The 17,064-nt window shown below is 45.9% G+C and overlaps 1 protein-coding gene across 1 annotated transcript in view; it reads right to left on the minus strand.

Annotated features, from left to right (window-relative positions):
* Nucleotides 1-7,049, minus strand: part of ANTXRL (anthrax toxin receptor like) — a 62,686-nt gene extending 55,637 nt beyond the window's left edge. Inside the window, exons 1-2 of the mRNA XM_008059144.1 lie at nucleotides 6,784-7,049; nucleotides 1,053-1,124 (exon numbers count right to left, since the gene is read on the minus strand). Coding sequence (XP_008057335.1) covers nucleotides 1,053-1,124; nucleotides 6,784-7,049 — 338 coding nt within the window. The remainder of the gene's footprint in view (nucleotides 1-1,052; nucleotides 1,125-6,783) is intronic.
* Nucleotides 7,050-17,064: the final 10,015 nt, after the last annotated feature.

Raw genomic sequence — 17,064 nt, forward strand, 5'->3', positions numbered from 1 at the left:
GCATCCCTGCCTCCCACCACCTGAAAACACATACAGATACACACACACACACACACACACACACTGAACATGCAGGTGAGGGGCACACACACCTCCATGAGGGCTTCCCTCTCAGCTAGTTTCTCTTCTACTAGAAAGTTCTCTTTCTCTTCGCCTCCTTCCCTCCTCCCCTATCTTCTCCTAATCCCTCCTCCCATCTCAAAGAAGTTATTCTCCCTCTGGGGAGCCATGCACACACACCCTCCCTTTTCTCTCCCTGACAACTGCCTCTCTTCCCGCTGCCGCAATATGTCCCCAGCTGGGCTCCCCAGGGCCCCTGCTCTTGTTCTCACTCACCCTAACCACAGTTATCAGACCTTTCTTCCTTAAGCACAACCTAGATGATGTCACTGCCCTGCCCCCAAACCTTCTATGGCTCCCTATGGTTCACAGCAGGAAATCCTAGCCCCTTTGCCTGGTATTAGGACCCCCCCACCCATGGTTTTGACCCTAAGCTGACCTGCCCATCCTCGTCTCATGACCCTCCTCTGAAGGAACCCCATTCCCAGCCAAGCCAGATCCCCCACTTCACCACAGGTCACCTCGATGGTTCCTGTTGCCCCATCTGTTCCATCCTGCAAGACCTGGTTCAAAGTTCTACATTCCCTGGAAACCATCCTTCCCTTTGTCCCTAAGAATTCTTGCTTTTTCCTTTAACCTTCCATGGCAATTTCTTTGTCCCTTTTCTTTGTCCCTCACCACTATGTAACCAGGGACCCAGTCACTGAGCCAATGGTCTGCCTGTCTAGCATTCTTTCCCAGCCTGTGAAGTCCCCAAGGGCAGACAGTGTCCTCTGTAATATGTCCTGGCTCACAAGCAGGAGCCAGTAAAGGCTGCTGAGACCTGAGGGAACCTGTGAGCTCTGGCCTCATTCCTGCTTCAGAATGCCACCCTGCCCTCTGCTCCCCTTTGAGGGACTGCCATGCCCACCACAGTTACTGGGATCTGCCCTCTGCCTGCCAAGAAAAATCTCCCTGCAGTACAGAGGAGCCTGCCACGTGGAGACCCATACTTTTGGAACCTTTGCACTGTTTCCTCCACCCACAAATAAAGATCAATCCAGTTGTTGTTCACGCTGCCGGACCTGCAAACAAAGGAGACATAAATCAGAGGATGAGGTACACCTGTCAGGTGAGCAGAGTCTCTGTCTCCTGAGCCTTCCAGCAGGCTCTTTAACAAGCTTTCTCCACCCCAAAGCAACTGAGGACTGGGGCACACCCTCAGTGACCACAGTGGATCATCATGTGACCACCCAGATCTGTCTGCTTGGGACTGAGGAGGCTCCTGGGATGAGGGACTTTTATTGGTCAACCAGGTGGCTGGTCATACTAGGTGGGGTCTGTGTAGAAAAAAACGGGGAAGGATGTATTGGTTGTAAAGTCCCCAAGGAAAAATCCAAACAAGAAAATTAACAACAACAAAATTCTGTTTACAGTAGCGTCAAACAGAACAAAATATTTAGCAATAAATGTAACTAAGGAGGCAAAAGAAATGTATATTGAAAACTATAAAACACTGCTGAAAGAATTTAAAGGCACAAATAGTGAAAAAAATATCACATGTTGATGAATTGAAAGGCATGTTATTAGCATGACAATGCAATCAATATCAAAATCTCAGCATTCTTACAGAAATAGAAGAATGCACACTAAATTTCACATAGAATCTTAAGAGACTTTAAATAGCTATAAAAACAAAAAATCTTACAAAAGAAGACAAAGTCGAGGACTCACATTTTCTGATTTCAGGATTTATTACAGAGCTATAGCAATCAAATAGTGTGGTACTGGCATAATGACAAATACATAGAAAATGGAGCAGAACAGAGAGCACAGAAATACCCCTTCATGTATATGATCAATTTATTTCTAACCAGTGTGCCAAGACCCTTCAGTGTGGGTTGTAGTTTCTAGAAATGGTGCTGGGATATTGGATGTTCACATGCAAAAGACTGAAGTTGAAGCCTCCTGTATGCCATTACAGAAATTAAATCAAATGGATCAGACCTAAATGTAAAAGCTAAAAGCTTTTAAACTCTTAGAAAACATAGGAGAAAGCCTTCATGACTTTGGATTTAATAAAAAATTTTTTGGTATGGCACTAAAAACAGTGAAAACAAAAAAAGTAGAAAAACTGGACTTCATCCAAATTAAAAACTTGTGTGCATCAAAAAACCACTATCACAACAGTGAAAAAACACAGAATAAGAGATAATATTTACAAATCACATCTGATAAAGGATTAATGTCCAGAAGATAAAGAGTTCCTACAACAAAAAAGAAAAAATAAAACAACCCAACAAAAAATGGGCAAAGGACTTGAATAGACATTTCTTCAAAGAAGATATACAAAAGGCCAATAAGCACATGAAAAGATACTCAACATCACTAATCATTAGGGAAATGTCAATGAAAATCACAAGAAGATGCAATGTTATACCCGCTGGGATGGCAACTATCAAAAAACAAAACAAAGCAAAAACCCCAAAACAGAAAATAACAGGTGCTGGAGAGACTGTGGAGAAATTGAACCCCTTGCACATTGTTGGTGGGAGGGTAAAATGGTGCAGCCACTGTGGGAAACAGCTTGGTAGTTACCCAGAAAGTTAAACACAGAATTTCCATATGATCCATCAATTCTACTCCTGAGTATACATCCAAAAGAAGTGACAGCAGGGACTCAAACAGATACATGTACACTAGTGTGCACAGCAGCATTATTCACAATAGTCAATGGTAGAAACAACCCAAGTGTCCATTAACAGATGAACAGATAAACACATTTTGTATATATACATATGATGGAATATTATTCATTCATACAAGGGATGAAATTCTGATAGATGCTACAATATGAATGACCTTAAAAATATTATGCCAAATGAAATAGACCAGACATAAAAGGACTAATATTGTGTTTGTGTGATTGTATTGTGTGATTCCACTTACATAAAATATCTACAATGGGCAAATTTATAGACACAGGAAATACAAGAGGGGACTCCCAAAAATCTGGAATTATTTTTTGGAGGGCAGGCCCCTTGTAGTACAGGCTTCCCCCACTAGGTAAGTTTTCTAGGAACCCATCGGCATCAAACTAGTGCAGCCTCTGTGGAAAACAATGTGGTAATTCCTAAAAGATCTAAAAACTGACCTTCCATATGACCCTGCAATCTCCTACTGGGACTATAACTGGAAGAACTCAAATCACTCTATAAAAAAGATACCTGCATATGAGTGTTTATCACAGCATTGTTCACAGTAGCAAGAACATGGAGCCAATCATGCTGCCCATCAAAAGAGGACTGATAAAAAAATGTGGTACATATACACAGTGGAATATTACACAGCCATAAAGAAGAACAAAGTCATGAACTTCACAGCAATCTGGATGGACTTAGGGTCTATAATACTGAGTGATCTTTCATAGAAACAAAGAACTGAGTATTACATGTTCTCACTCATAAGTGGACCTTGAACAATTATCCTAATGCTATAAGAAAAAAATTGACAGTAGCTGGAAACTGCCAGGAGGGAGTGGGGAAGCAGGATTGGCAGTAGTGGGACTCTGCCTGGGGAAGTGGGGTGTACACTCATCAACAAGGGTACCTGCACAATGAACATTTGTATACTCAACCCTGAATTGTACCCCACATCTTTAAAATAAAAAAAAATTAAAAGAAAAAAAATGTACCACCTAGTGTTGTTGTGAGAGGCTGCATTCGTCTTCAGTAAATTTTTTCTTTTGAAGATTCTTTCAACACTTTTACCCATTTCATGAAGGGTGATTTATGAACACACCTGCCCAACTGCACTGAGTGTTCAGCAGTTTTTGACCAAAACCAGCATGACCCTTGTGCCCCACTATTCACCCAATCTCACTCCAAGCAATATTTTTTTTGTTTGTTTCCCTGGATGAAAAAAGTCCACAAAGGGAAACATTTTGCTGATGTGGAAGAAGTGAAACAAAAAATGGAGAAGCATTCAAAGGAATCAAAATTCACGAGTTCAAAAACTGCTTTGCGGAAAAAACATCTTGATAGGTATATTGCATCAAACGGAGAGTATGTCGAAGGTGACTGAAATTTAAACATGTAAGAATAAATATATTTTTTATAAATAAATTTTGGTTTTATTGGGGTCTACTCTCATAGAAAAGAGGGTACTAGGGCTTGAGGGAAGAAAGAATGGGGAGTTATCGTTTAATAGAACAGGGAATAGAGTTTCAATATTCAATGATAGAAAAGTTCTAGAGAGACATGGTAGTGGTGATTATACACTACTGTGAATGTACTTAATGCCACTGAATTGCATATTTAAAAATGATTAAAATGACAAAATTTTGTTATATATATTGACCACAATTAAAAATTTACTAAAAAAAAAAAGCATGGTTCCCTTCCCCTTCAGGCTCTCAAAGGTCACCCATGCCAAGAATGTGGGTACATGGTGGGGCTTACAGATTTTCAGCCAAATCAACCCAATGAATGAACAAATTAATAATGAATCTCATGAATAAGCTGGACATGAATAACCAAAGATCCTTTATGCAGGTAGCAGTCTGTTTCTGCCTTGAGGACCACCGCACACATACTCAAGGACCCATCGAGTTGTATGGACTTTGGATAGGCTTTGGAATCAATTCTGGTTCCATGGCTGCTTATCTGGGGGCCGCAGTGGGGGAAATCCCTGGCCGTGAGCTGCCTCATTTCTTCCTCTCTACAATGGGGGTCTCACCATTTATCTCCAGCCTTGTTAGAAAGATTCAGTGAATAGGTTGCTTTCCTTTCCTTCTTTTACTTCCAGTGGAGGACCCTCTCTTTCCCTCCAATCTGAATGGGATCTTGCGGTCTCCACCTTCACAGCAGATCCAGACCCTGGCCTCTTCTCATCTCCACCCCCGCCCTATTGGCCTGCAACACCTTCAGTCCCTCCCTGGTTCCCTGGCCAGCTCTGCCCTGCCCAACTCAAGTTCTATCCTTTGGAACAGGAGTCAATGACATTCCTTCTCTGCTCAAAAGTCACTGCTCACTTGCCCTTCACCTTGCAGTGTGCACCTGCTCACTCCCCTGACCACCTCTCTAGAAAGGTTGCTCCCTCCCTACTCCCATTCTCCTGCCTGATCCGCCACCCCATGCTTATTTATCCCCATGAGACACAGGACTTTCCTCTTTGATTTGTTTAGGTTCTGTCTCTCCAATAACATGGAAGCTCCAGGAGGGTAGGGACTTGGTCTAATTTTGCTCACTGCCGTTATCTTCACCGCCAAATGCAGTGACTGACACATAGGAGTTCTCAAAAATGTTTTGTGAGTGCATGAATTAACAAGAGAATCAGTGAATGACAAAGACTGGCTCTTCACATGGGTAAAAGATCCCAGAGCACCTCTGGAGTGCTCAGCCTGGGCCCAGGTCTAATTGCACTGCTAGCCCAGCAGGGATGCTCTGAGCTATCTCCCCAGCAGAGGGCACCGGGGAAGAGAGCCGCAGTCCCACAGTCAGGACTGCCTCAGGGCCCCTGAAGTGCAAGGAGTTCACAGCCTGTGACTCTATCTTGCCTGGCAGTTCACTTCATACTCATTCTCTGTATTGGATCTGACTTACAAAGTCTCTCCTCATTCGCATTATACTGGGCAAGGTGAGTATGAAGACACCTGTTTTACACATGGGGACACTGAGGCACAGAGATGAAGCAACTTGCCCAAGACCATGTGGCTGGTGAAGGGAATCTGCCTGCTTCCAGAGCCAAGCTACCCCCTCCCTAAGAGCAACAGAGCAGTCACAGACCATAGGAGCTGGTGGGCTGGGGCACACATCATCCAAGCATCAGCATCCAGGGGGAATGAAAAAATCAGAGGGAGTTCAACCTGGGATGGTGGAAAGAGCACAGGGCAGGAAGCTCGAGCCTTGTCACACCACCTGCCTCTGGATACTTCACCCTCCTCCAGGAGCCATGACTGACCAGGAAATTGAATAGAAAAATACCTGTGCTACCTCCCGGCACTGTTTTGAGGATGCCCCAGTGCAGGGGAAGGGCTTTGGAAACCAGACAATTCTTCAACACCTTCCTGACAGTTGCATTACTGCTGCTAGTGAACAAGCACAAAGTGTATTCCCACCCACCAGGAGGTGTGAACATGGAGCTAGGATGATCTTGCCAAGACTGAGGCTCACTCCCCGCCTCCACCACCCTTTTTGAGAGCAAGAAAATGCCTAATGCACAGACTGACTTTTTCAGGGCCACACTGAGACAGATCAAACTGTTTCTGGGAGTGCAGGACTGTCGCAAGGCTCTCCAAGTTGTAGAAGAAAGAAGCAAAAGCAAAGAACTTTTCTATGCAGTGACACTATGAGAAGTAAAGCAATTTCTGTGGGGCCCAGTAAAATAGAAGTCATTTAGGCTAAGACACAAACAAAACAAACAACACAAACCACCAAAGATCCACAGTGAACTTCTAACAATAGTTGAGAGGCAGTTCTTAGCAATCAACTGTTAAAAAGGGTGGGAGGACAGACCTCCAGACCATGCTGATGGAGGGACAGAAAACCATCTGGAGCCCCTGAAGTGGCTTCCCCTCCCCATTTCAGGAAAGTAGGAGACCTTGGTCTGGTGTCATTACCAAAAGATTGGCCCTGCTTCTCTTACAGAAGCTTAACCCTCCTTGAGCTGTGTCCTGCCCCTAGTCAAAGGAGATGGCAGCTCCCGGGAGCCACCTGGGGTCATGGTTAGATGGGATATACTCACTTGTCTAAGATGAAGTAGAGGTCAAATGAACCCTGGCAGGTGTTTCCTACTGCACCTTGGCGCCAGTGATGCCTTGCGCCTGGGCCACGGTGGTGGTGGGCCCTCCGGGAGCCCAGGCCCAGACGGTCCAAAAGTTTCCAGCCAGGTCCATGGTACTGAAAATTCCGTTCTCCTAAAAGCGGTGGGGGAAGCAGCAGCAGCAGGAAGAGCAAGAAGGAGGGTCCCAGGGAGCCTCGGCTCCCCACTTTATTGGCTGTTCCTGCCATCCCAGCTCACTCTTGGGTCCTTGTGCCAGGGCCCAGGTGCCAACATGCAGGCAACCTCCAGCCACTTTCTATGCCACCTCCTCCTGTGCCTAGGGGCCGTGCCCCTCCTGTCTTGTCACCAGTACACACGGCAGCCCTATACCTTGTACCTGCTCAGATCGCAGGGTCCAGGGTCAGTGGCTGGCTCTGGGGAAAACTGCCTTCCGCTACCTGCCTGGCTCTTATCCTATCTGGGGGCAAAATTTCCTGTTGTTATGATTGACAGGAAGGTTGACATGGTGACTTTGTGACTTGAAGCTCTGCCTAATGGCCTGCATGTTGACAACACCAAGGGGGAGTCATAGGATCTCTGGAGGGGATGTGAGGGGAAGTCTCCATCTCCCTTAAGTCAGTCCTCAGAGTATCCCTTAAATCCTCCCTGAACCTGCCCTTTTGATCACTGAAAGAGTTAGCCGAGGTGACTTAGGCAGGACATCACTGTCAGGAAGGAGGTCAAGGGACTGGGAGGCCAGAGTGTTGGAAATGGAGAGGCCATTTGGAGCCCCTCCTCACCCCCTCAGGGATGGCAGGATCTAGGAGATGGAAACTGTGCCAACGTCCTTGTGAGACACTCCAGTACTCTATTGCTGTGTGCCAGGCCGTCTCACACTTAGTGACACAAAGAAAGACCCATTTTATTATGCTCACAGATTCTGAGTCTCAGACACTTAGTCAGGGCAGAGTAGGGAGGGCTCTGCATACCCAGGGCCCCTGATGGGAAGACTTGAGCAGCCCCACATAACTTGAATGATTGGGGACTGGAATCATCCAGAGGCATTTCCACTCATACACGTGGCCCCTGGGCAGGATGGCTCAAAAGCTGGGCTCAGCAGGGGTGTTCATGGAGACCTTGCATGTAGCTTCTCTGTGTGACTTGGGCTTCCTCACAGCATGGTGGCTTCAGGGTGCTTGGACTTTTACAAGTTCCAACAGTATTTCCAGTGAGCAAGGCAGCAACTACAGAGCCTTTTATGACATCACCTTGGAAATCACAGTGTCACTTCCACTGTACTCTATTGGTCAAAGCAGTCCCAAGCTTGCCAAGAGTCAGTGTGCTGGAACACAGATCCCACCCCTCCAGGGGAAGAGTGTGGATGAGTTCGTACCCTGAGCTGAAACTGCTGCATGACCAGTGTTGGGAATGGCAGAGAGACACAGGGTGTGGAAAAATGTGGGCACAGAGAACTGGGATCCAAAAGGGCTTCAGAAAAGCCAGAGTGAGATTGCAAAATGTTTTTAGGAATATCTTAATCAATTGCATATCATTTAGTGATAGATGTGTGCAAACCTCTAATAAGTCTAAAATAGATCTTTCAAAATGTGTAATGTAACAATTATAAGTGGTAAATTCCGGGTCAGCAGGGTTTTTGAGTAATATTTTTAAAAATGGACATCTTAAAAAAGTGGTATGTTAGAATTGGTGAAGTTTTAGAGTAAAGTCCCCAAAAGCTTATTAGGATGTTATTGCTTCATGTCCCCTATGACATTTGTTATTGTCCTATTTTAATATTTTTGCCTAATGGTTAAACATCTTGGAAGGTTTTTTTGTTTGTTTTTGTTTTTATTAGAGATGTTGTGTTGCTATGATTCCCATGCTGATCTCCTACTCCTGGCCTCAAGGGATTCTCCTGCCTCAGTCTTCCAAACAGGGGGTGTGAGTCACTTGCCCTGGCGGCCTTCTGGTCTTAATTTGCAGTTTCCTAATTACTATTAATAATGGTATTGTTCATCCGTCCTTGCAACTTTCGGTCATTCATCTTTCCTCTTTGTGAAGTGTCTACTCAAGTCTGCGTCCATTCTCTGATTTGGGTGTTTATCTTCTTTATATTTATTCATTTGCAAGTTTTACCTATTCTGAGCTAATTCTTCAATTGCTGCGGATTTCTTCTCCCAGCCTGTGGCTTGTTTGTTCGCTCCATTTATTTATTCATTTTAAAGATAAAGCAGTTATTAATTGTAATGCAGTTGAACTGTCATCATCTGCCCTCGCCCGGTTCCACCCCCCATAGGCAGTTAAGCCCCAGGTCACTTTTCCATTCTGGTGTCAGTCGCTCCCCTGTATCTGGTTGAGCGCTGCTCTTTCACAACCGCGGGGCTGGGAAACGCGGAGGCAGAGGGACGCTCCAGCGAGAAGCGGGCGACCCTCAGGGCTCAGAGAAGGTGCAGCTCCGGGGCGCCACACTGCGAGGAAGGAGTGCCAGGAGGCTGCGGGGTCCACTGGGGCGCCGACAAGAGCAGCAGGTGCGGGTGACCCACAGGCCGGCAAAGCTGGGCCCCGCGGGCACGAGAGCGGAGAGGTCGAGGCGCCCGGGACCAACAAGCTCGGCGAGTGTAGACGCCGCCTCCCGAAAGACGGGGGTAGAAGGCGCTGAGCCAGGCTGACTCGAAAAGGGCCAGGTCATTTCTGGCCCTCAGAGCCCCTCTTACCCGGGCTCCGCCTGCTCTCAAGCCCTGCCCCTAAGGTCGTAGACTCCGCCCCGAGGGCGGGAGCAGCCCGTGAAGGCGGGATCCGGCTGCCTTGATGGCTTCAGCGCCAAGGTCGGAACCAGGCCCTCGGCAGGAGGCAGCTGCGTCTGCACTAGCTACTCACGTGCTGTCAGAGATCCCAGGTGAAACGCACCCTCCCGTCCCGCCTGGACAGAGCGGCGGTCACATGGGCTCCGTCTCACTTCTACAGCCTTTCCCCCGGAGCTGGATTCTTGAGTCTGAACTTTGCGGGTTCTTCTCTTCCTTATGTCGCCAGGTTCCTTCATCTCTCTCCCATGTTGTGAATCTCATCGTCATGTTTGTCTCTCGTCTCTTTGTCTCTTTCTGTTTCTCTTCTGTCTCACTTTTTCTCGTCTATCTCTTCTTTATGGGCGATTTCCCGTCTTCCTGTTCTGTTGTCCTTCTGCCTCTGTTTCTGTCTCCCTTTCACTCCCTCTTCCACTCTCCCTATCCCCTTCCTTTTCTTTTTCAAGAAAGAAGTCTTCCTTTAATTTTCCCCCTCAGGATAAATTTTTGGACTATGAATCTTTGCATCCCTCCCACTGTTCATATTGTATTACTCCATTATTCTCAGCCAGAGCAGGGCTTGTGCTGGGTGCTTGAGTCATCAGTTTTCTCCAACAGATTATATTCAAAGATATGGACATGTAACCTGTTCAGGGCCTGTCTTGGGAAAAAATACAGAAATGATCAAATTATAAATCTCCGAAATTTCAGAGTTAGTTGAAAGAAAATTCGTTTTCGGTTCAAGATGGAGACTGAATCCTTTTCATGACCTTTTGCCTTTACCAATAGGGACAGACAGCACAGCAGGAAGCTAAGCCTTGCGGGAGCATTAAGGGGATCCTGCCACCACCACCTGCCTTCTGTGCAATGCTAGGTGCAGGAGAGGGAGGGGTCAATTGACAGGTGGGTTGTGGAAAGACAGTGGGAGACCAGGGTTTTATACTTGGGTGAGAACGGAAATAAGAAATTAACCATAAATTTCTAAAATATGTAATTGTCATGCCACTATTGTACAGAAATGAAGTTACACAATTACTCTTGAAGGAGACATTCGATATTTTAGGCATTTGAAGTTAATATTTTTGTATACATTAGGTAGGAAGACCAAGGTGGAAATACTTCATGTTAATATCAAAGATTGTCTTGGACATACAGTACTAAGTGAAAAAAAAATTAGAAAAGTTAGTTTGATTCATTTTTGAGGGTTAAAGTAGAAGTATTGTATACCAAGGCAATGATTTCATTTTTAGTGATTATTTTTAATATCTATCTCCGTATGTTCAAACACACAACACATACATAATACATATACCAATACCTTGCTTGTTTTTAAAGATGTTATCTACCAGCTAAAGCTTAAAGGTTTGCCTCTAAGAAATAATTCAACTTGCTGTTGTTGCATATTGTGGTTTTTAATGATAATTCAGCTTCTGAACAGCTCCTGTGGAAAAAAGCCAGTCCCGCTGTGTAGACCACTCCTGTGTGACCCCCTGGGGCTCCAGGTCCTTGAGAGGATGCAAACTGTGTGCTGTCAGAAGGATCAGCATCACTCTAATATTCTTTTCAAACTCATACCTCCGAGAGGATGCCATTGACATCAGAGAACAATGCTGGCCAGTGTTTTTTGAAGAGACAGAGACAGAAACATCTGTCCTCCCTGTGATCCTGAGTGAAGAACTCAACCTCTCTGAGCTTCAGTTTCCCATCTGTAAAATGGGATTGGGCTCAATTATTTCTACAGTCCATCCCAGATCTACTAGTATACGACTAATTGGGATGCCAGTCACCCCCTTTGTCAAAGAATAACTGGTCTGCTCGAAGCCCCATGGCTAAGCTTCCATGAGCTCACAGAGAAACACACACAAACTCACACCTATGAACTCACACACCTACCCATACATACACTCACATACACACAGACACACAATTAAACATGCACTCACACACACATATACACTCCCACACACATGCACATAAATACATAGGCACTCATCCATGCACTCACATACATGCATGAATGCTCTCGCACACTCTCATACACACACACACACAGACGGCTTTTCCACACACAGGACAGTTAACACACAATATTACTCCCAGGTACAGGAGGCTGCCCCCACCATCCTCCTGGTCCCACTGCACCTAGTACTACCTCTTCAGGTGCCCCACTGGGATGCTGTTGCCAACCACTGCCACGAGGGCCTGAACAGAACTGTCCAGAGTGCCTGGAGCCGGGATGCAATAACCATCTTCTCAGCACTAAAAATGGGGACAAGTGTCTTACAGCAGCATGGAACATCTGCTATGAGGATGCTTCAGGATAGGAGAATAAGAGTCACTGCTTATTGACTACATACATGTCCACATGCCTTGGCTTCTATACCTTATGTCATTTAATTGTTACAACAACCACATAGGGAAGCTGTGTGTCTCAATTCAAGTGCATTTATCTCTAACCTGACAAATGCCCTCTTGACAAACTTGGGGAAGTGTTGGGATTCCTAAAAGCATTATGGATCTGGGCACCATCAACTACTGAGTTGTCCATTATATAGAAAAATAATAATGAGAGTGAAAAGGAGGAGGAAAAGGAGAAGAGCGAGATATAATGAGGAGGAGGAGGAAGAGGAAAGGAAGATAGAATATTAATGAGGAGGAAGCAAGGAGGAGAGAAGATAAGAATTGGTTGGGGATCCTTCATTCACCCAGGACCCTGAGGGTTACTACTATCATATTCATCGCCACTGCATGGGGTAAGATCACTCAGGTAAGTGCAAAGATGTCCGGCAAAACTCCCTCTGGGTCATCTCTAACATCTTTCCACTCTGTGAAAATCGCCACATTGAAGCCCCTGAAACTCAAAATGGAAAATGATGTGAATCTGATGTGGGCGTCCCTGGGAATCCTCTGCCAGCTCCCCATCTCGTTTCCTCCTTGCTTACAGACTCACAGCCCTTCTTCTTATTCTAGGATCTTTCCCAGCGTCAACTTCAAACTTTCCAGTCCTTCCTATCTCTTGGCTTCATTGGTGTCTCCCATGATCCCTAATGCTGCTCAGATGAACACGCAGAGGCAGGATTTCATTCCGTGGTCACACCATGCCCTGGCCAGGTTGTTCTCTGGGTCAGGGGCCCTGACCTCATGCACAGCATCTCAGCACTGCCTGGCTCCTGCTTTCCTGTGGGGACCTGCTGACGCTCTCTGCACTTGCAGATCTCTGTCTAGATCTCTGGGGGAGAATTGGACCTGTCCCTTTCTCTCTCCCCTTCCAGAGATACAGCTGTCCTAGACAGCCATGCAGCTATGCAGCCCTTGTTCTCCTTGTCCCAAACAGAACATGAAAAGATGCTTTGTGGGGTTGTCATCTCTCAATAGGCTTGGTTCATCTGGGCTCTCGCCTCCAACACTCATTTACTAGGCTTCATTGCTCTATCATTGTGTATGTCCTGAGAAGGGCACCTCTTGTCATCTTGGTTCTCTTCCCTCTGATCTCAGCAAAATATCCCTTTGAACCACACAGACATCCTTCATTGTCACTCCACGTCTACATGAAAGACCTGATTTAATTGCAGGACTCCCCACCACGTTCAGAGCCCTCAGATCATGGGAACATGCAGGGATGATCTTTGAAACTTCTGAAACTGAGCTCTCCAAGTCTACAGAGGACTTGTGCCTGGCCTTCCTCACCACAGGGAACATTTCTCCCAATCCACCTGGGCCACCAACCAGGGTCTCCTATTGCCCAACTCAGCAAGTGCTGCATGTTGGTAGAGCAAACCTCACCCACTCCCACAGTGTTAAAAGCTTGTGGCTCTTGGTTTATTACCCATCCCTTGGCACTGACTATAGATGATCATTCCTTCATCTGGAACCACTGACCCCATTCTCATGCATTACCTGTCTGCCTGAGCCTTATCCAGGTCATCCCAGGTAACCCTGGTGCCTTCCTTCCACACTGAGGTTAAGTGCTTGGGTTCCAGGGTCAAAGGGCTTGGACTCTAATCTAGCTCTGCTCATACCAACCATGTGACCTTGGGCAAGGTGTGGGTCCCTTCCATGCCTCTGCTCTCTCATCTATAAAGAGGACTGCCTTGGTGCCCTCTTCACTGGATTGTTGGAAAGACTAGATGGATTAATACTGTTAAGGTGCTAAGGAACCTTGGTCAGTAAATTATGGTAGATGCATTATTATCACACTGAGCGCAAAGTGTTAGAGTCGACTTCATGGCCTCCTTCCCATAACTTGTGAGCTCTCAGGGACCAGTGTGCGACAATGTTCAATGAATGACCAAATGGACTGGGTATTTTTCTACTTCCTGCTTTATTTAAAGAGGAAGAACTCTTGGTAAACAACTGAATGTCCTTATTTTCCTGAGATGTCCTCCCCAAATCAGCTGGCTAGCCTCCAGTTGTTCTCCAGTGATTATCTCTTTAAACAGTAGTTGTTACCTTTTGGATTTCTGAAAAGAAATCTGCTAAGCAAAACAAAAGTTATGATTAGAAATCACTTGAAAAGCATGCCTTTATCCCCCCCGCGCTCAGAATTCTGATACATGGGAGGTCAGTGGTTCAATGATTTAAAAGACAATTTAGTTGTTTAATCCAGTAAGTCTCATAAATCAGTTTCATGCATATAACTTTGATTTTGTCCAACATTCTTTGATCTAACATGAGCAAATTCTTCCATTTAACAACAGTAATCCTCTTCCATCATATTTAATATTTGTTCACTTCTGGGTGATTTATGTATTGCCAGATTTCCTTTCCTGCATCAGCTGAAAATTTAATTTAGCTTGATTATTATTAAAGATCACAATAAACAAGAACAACAGGTTAAATTATTTCTTTGAAAACAAAGTTTTAGCTGGTAGTTAACATCTTTAGAAAAAAATAAGGATTAGTATACACATTACATATATAGTGTGTATGTTTGATTATACAGACATATTTATCACAAAAATATTATTAAAAATAAAATCATGTTTCTCTGACAAGATTCAATTTTTAATAAGAATCAAAAAAATTGCCTTGCTTAAACAATACCTCTACTTTATCCTTCAAAAATAATATCAATCTTTGATATTAACATAAAAAATATGTGTTACAAAATGTTTAATGGCTCTATGTAACTTAATTTCTGTATACCAGGGTCATTGCCAATTACATATTTTCAAGATTTACTGTTAATTTCTCATTTCCATTCTCCCTCAAATGTTTCAAATGCAAAGCCCTGGCCTTGCTTGCACTGTCTTCCCACAACTGAGCTGTGAATTCTACCTCCTTCTCCTGCACCAGGCATTGCACAGAGGGCAGATGTGGGCTGGAATGTCCACCAAATGCTTCTGCAAGGCTTGGCTTCCTGCTGTGCTATCTGTAACTATTAGTAAAGGTAAATGTCAAGAATGAATCCAACCAAGCTGTGCTTCTAAGTCTAGATATTTTCTTTCAGCTAAGCCTGAAAATTGAGAGATTTATAATTTGATCGTTACTGTATTTTTTCTCAAAGCAGGCACTGAACAGTTTACGTGTCCTTATTTTTAGATATAAGCTGTTGGAGAAAGGTTCTGAGGCTCATAGTTGGTTCTTACCTTAGTGCTCAGCACAAGCTCTGGCCAAGATTAATGGAAAGTTACAGGATAAATGGATGGATCAAAAGTATTGCAGCCCAAAAGGTCACCAACTCTAAGAGGGGGTAAAAAGATCAAAGGAAGAAATCTTGCTTTCAAAACAGTAGGAAGGTGATAGGAAGAGTTGAAGGGGGGAGAGAATGAGAGACAGACAGTGACTGGGATGGGACTCAGAGAGGACATGGGAGAGAAGAAGTTGGCAAAGGAGGGAAGGGAAGCACCTCACAAAGGCGCTTCCCTTCAAGAAGTCTGCACTGAATAAAAAGCAAGAATAAAAAGATCCAGTCTGCACTGGATCTCCTCACCCACGTCCACTCGCGGCTCTATCTTGTCCCGGCAAGACAGGAGGGCGCGTCTCACCTGGTGTCCACGAGGCGTGCGGGGCGCTCTTGCCACACAGCGGGCTGGCTGCAAAGAGCCGGTGCGCAGCTCTGAACTTGGCGCAGATACCCTTAGGGCAGCCAGGACCCGCCCCCTGCAGTCCCCGTCTTCGGCGTGGTGCCAACGTGTCTCTTACCACCTGGGGGGCGCCAGCCTTCAGGCCGGGGTTTGCCGGTGGGCGTCAGGCTGGGCTTCCCGCAGCCCGGGCACAGGCCCCGTTGCTGGTCTGCTGCGCCGGCCCTGCCGGGCTCTGCCCCGCCGCGCCGCCCCAGGCGGGCTCGCGCCTGGCCGCGCGCGGACGCCTGCGGGAGCGCGGGGGCGCCTTTTGGGAGGGGGCATCCACACTCGCGGAGCTTTTTGATCTTGGGTACCCCGACTTCTCTGCTTTTGTGTCCGCGGGTCTGCGACGATGTTGGCTTGTGGGGCTCTAGCACCTGCCGCTCCTGACTGCGCCGCCTAGGACCCCGCAGCCTCCGGGCCCTTCTTCTCCCTCGCAGCATAGAGCCCCAGAATCTTTCTCTGCGCATCCAGCTCCTCCCTGGAGTGTCCTGTGTCTGCGTTTCCCAGGCTCCACGGTTGTGAAATGGCAGCGCTCGGCCAGGTACAGGCCAACCCCGTGACGGCCCAGAACGGAAAGGCGTCTGGAGACTTTACTACCCGTAGGATGGGATAGGACTGGGGCGGAAGGAAGGGACACAGATTGGTAGTCGTGACTATGGGTGAGTGTTGATTGTCCCAGGACTTGAAAGATTTAGGGTTTTCTCTTGTAGGGAGTGAGGGTAGATGGGGGTAGAGGCTTAGGAAACTGGAATTCTTGATGCAGTTGCAGCCCAGAGTGCGCAAGTCATCTTGTTTGAGCCTGGGGTGCAGAACAGCAGCTTGGATTGGGGAAAAGAGAGTTGTTGAGGTACCGATAGGGAAGCCACCCTGAATCCCTGCTCCCTCATTCATCAATTCAGTCACTCCATAAATAGTATCATGGCTGTGAGGGTGAGCAGGTGCTCAGAGATAAGGTGAAGAAGCTCTGAGCTTTCCCCAAGGGTTTGGAGGGTCTATTACAAAGATAAGATAGTAATGGGCAAAAATAAGTCTGCGGTGGGGCTAGTTGGATTCAGAACGCACACCAGAACTGTGGAGGAGGTCCCAAAGCAAACTTTTATGTAAGAGAGCCCACTGAGGAATAGAAATGAAACATCAAATTCCACATGTGAACTCTCACACCGGACTTTAGTGAAGATGTCAGATATCAAGGACAAAGAAAAAAATTTAAAGGTCACCAAGCTGAAAACACAGCAGAACTGGCAGTGAGTCCAACAATAGAGTTATCATTGACACTAATGATATACAAGGAGCCCCCCCAAAACCCAGAACTTATAAAAAAAAATGTGTAGTTATTCTTACATGTTTAAACTTGTCACTTTTTTTTTTTTGAGTTGGAGTCTCACTCTGTCGCCCAGACTGGAGTGCAGTGGAAT

This window comes from Carlito syrichta, unplaced genomic scaffold (assembly GCF_000164805.1).
Source record: "Carlito syrichta isolate Samal-C Ts95f unplaced genomic scaffold, Tarsius_syrichta-2.0.1 Scaffold303727, whole genome shotgun sequence".
Taxonomy (NCBI): Eukaryota; Metazoa; Chordata; class Mammalia; order Primates; family Tarsiidae; genus Carlito; species Carlito syrichta.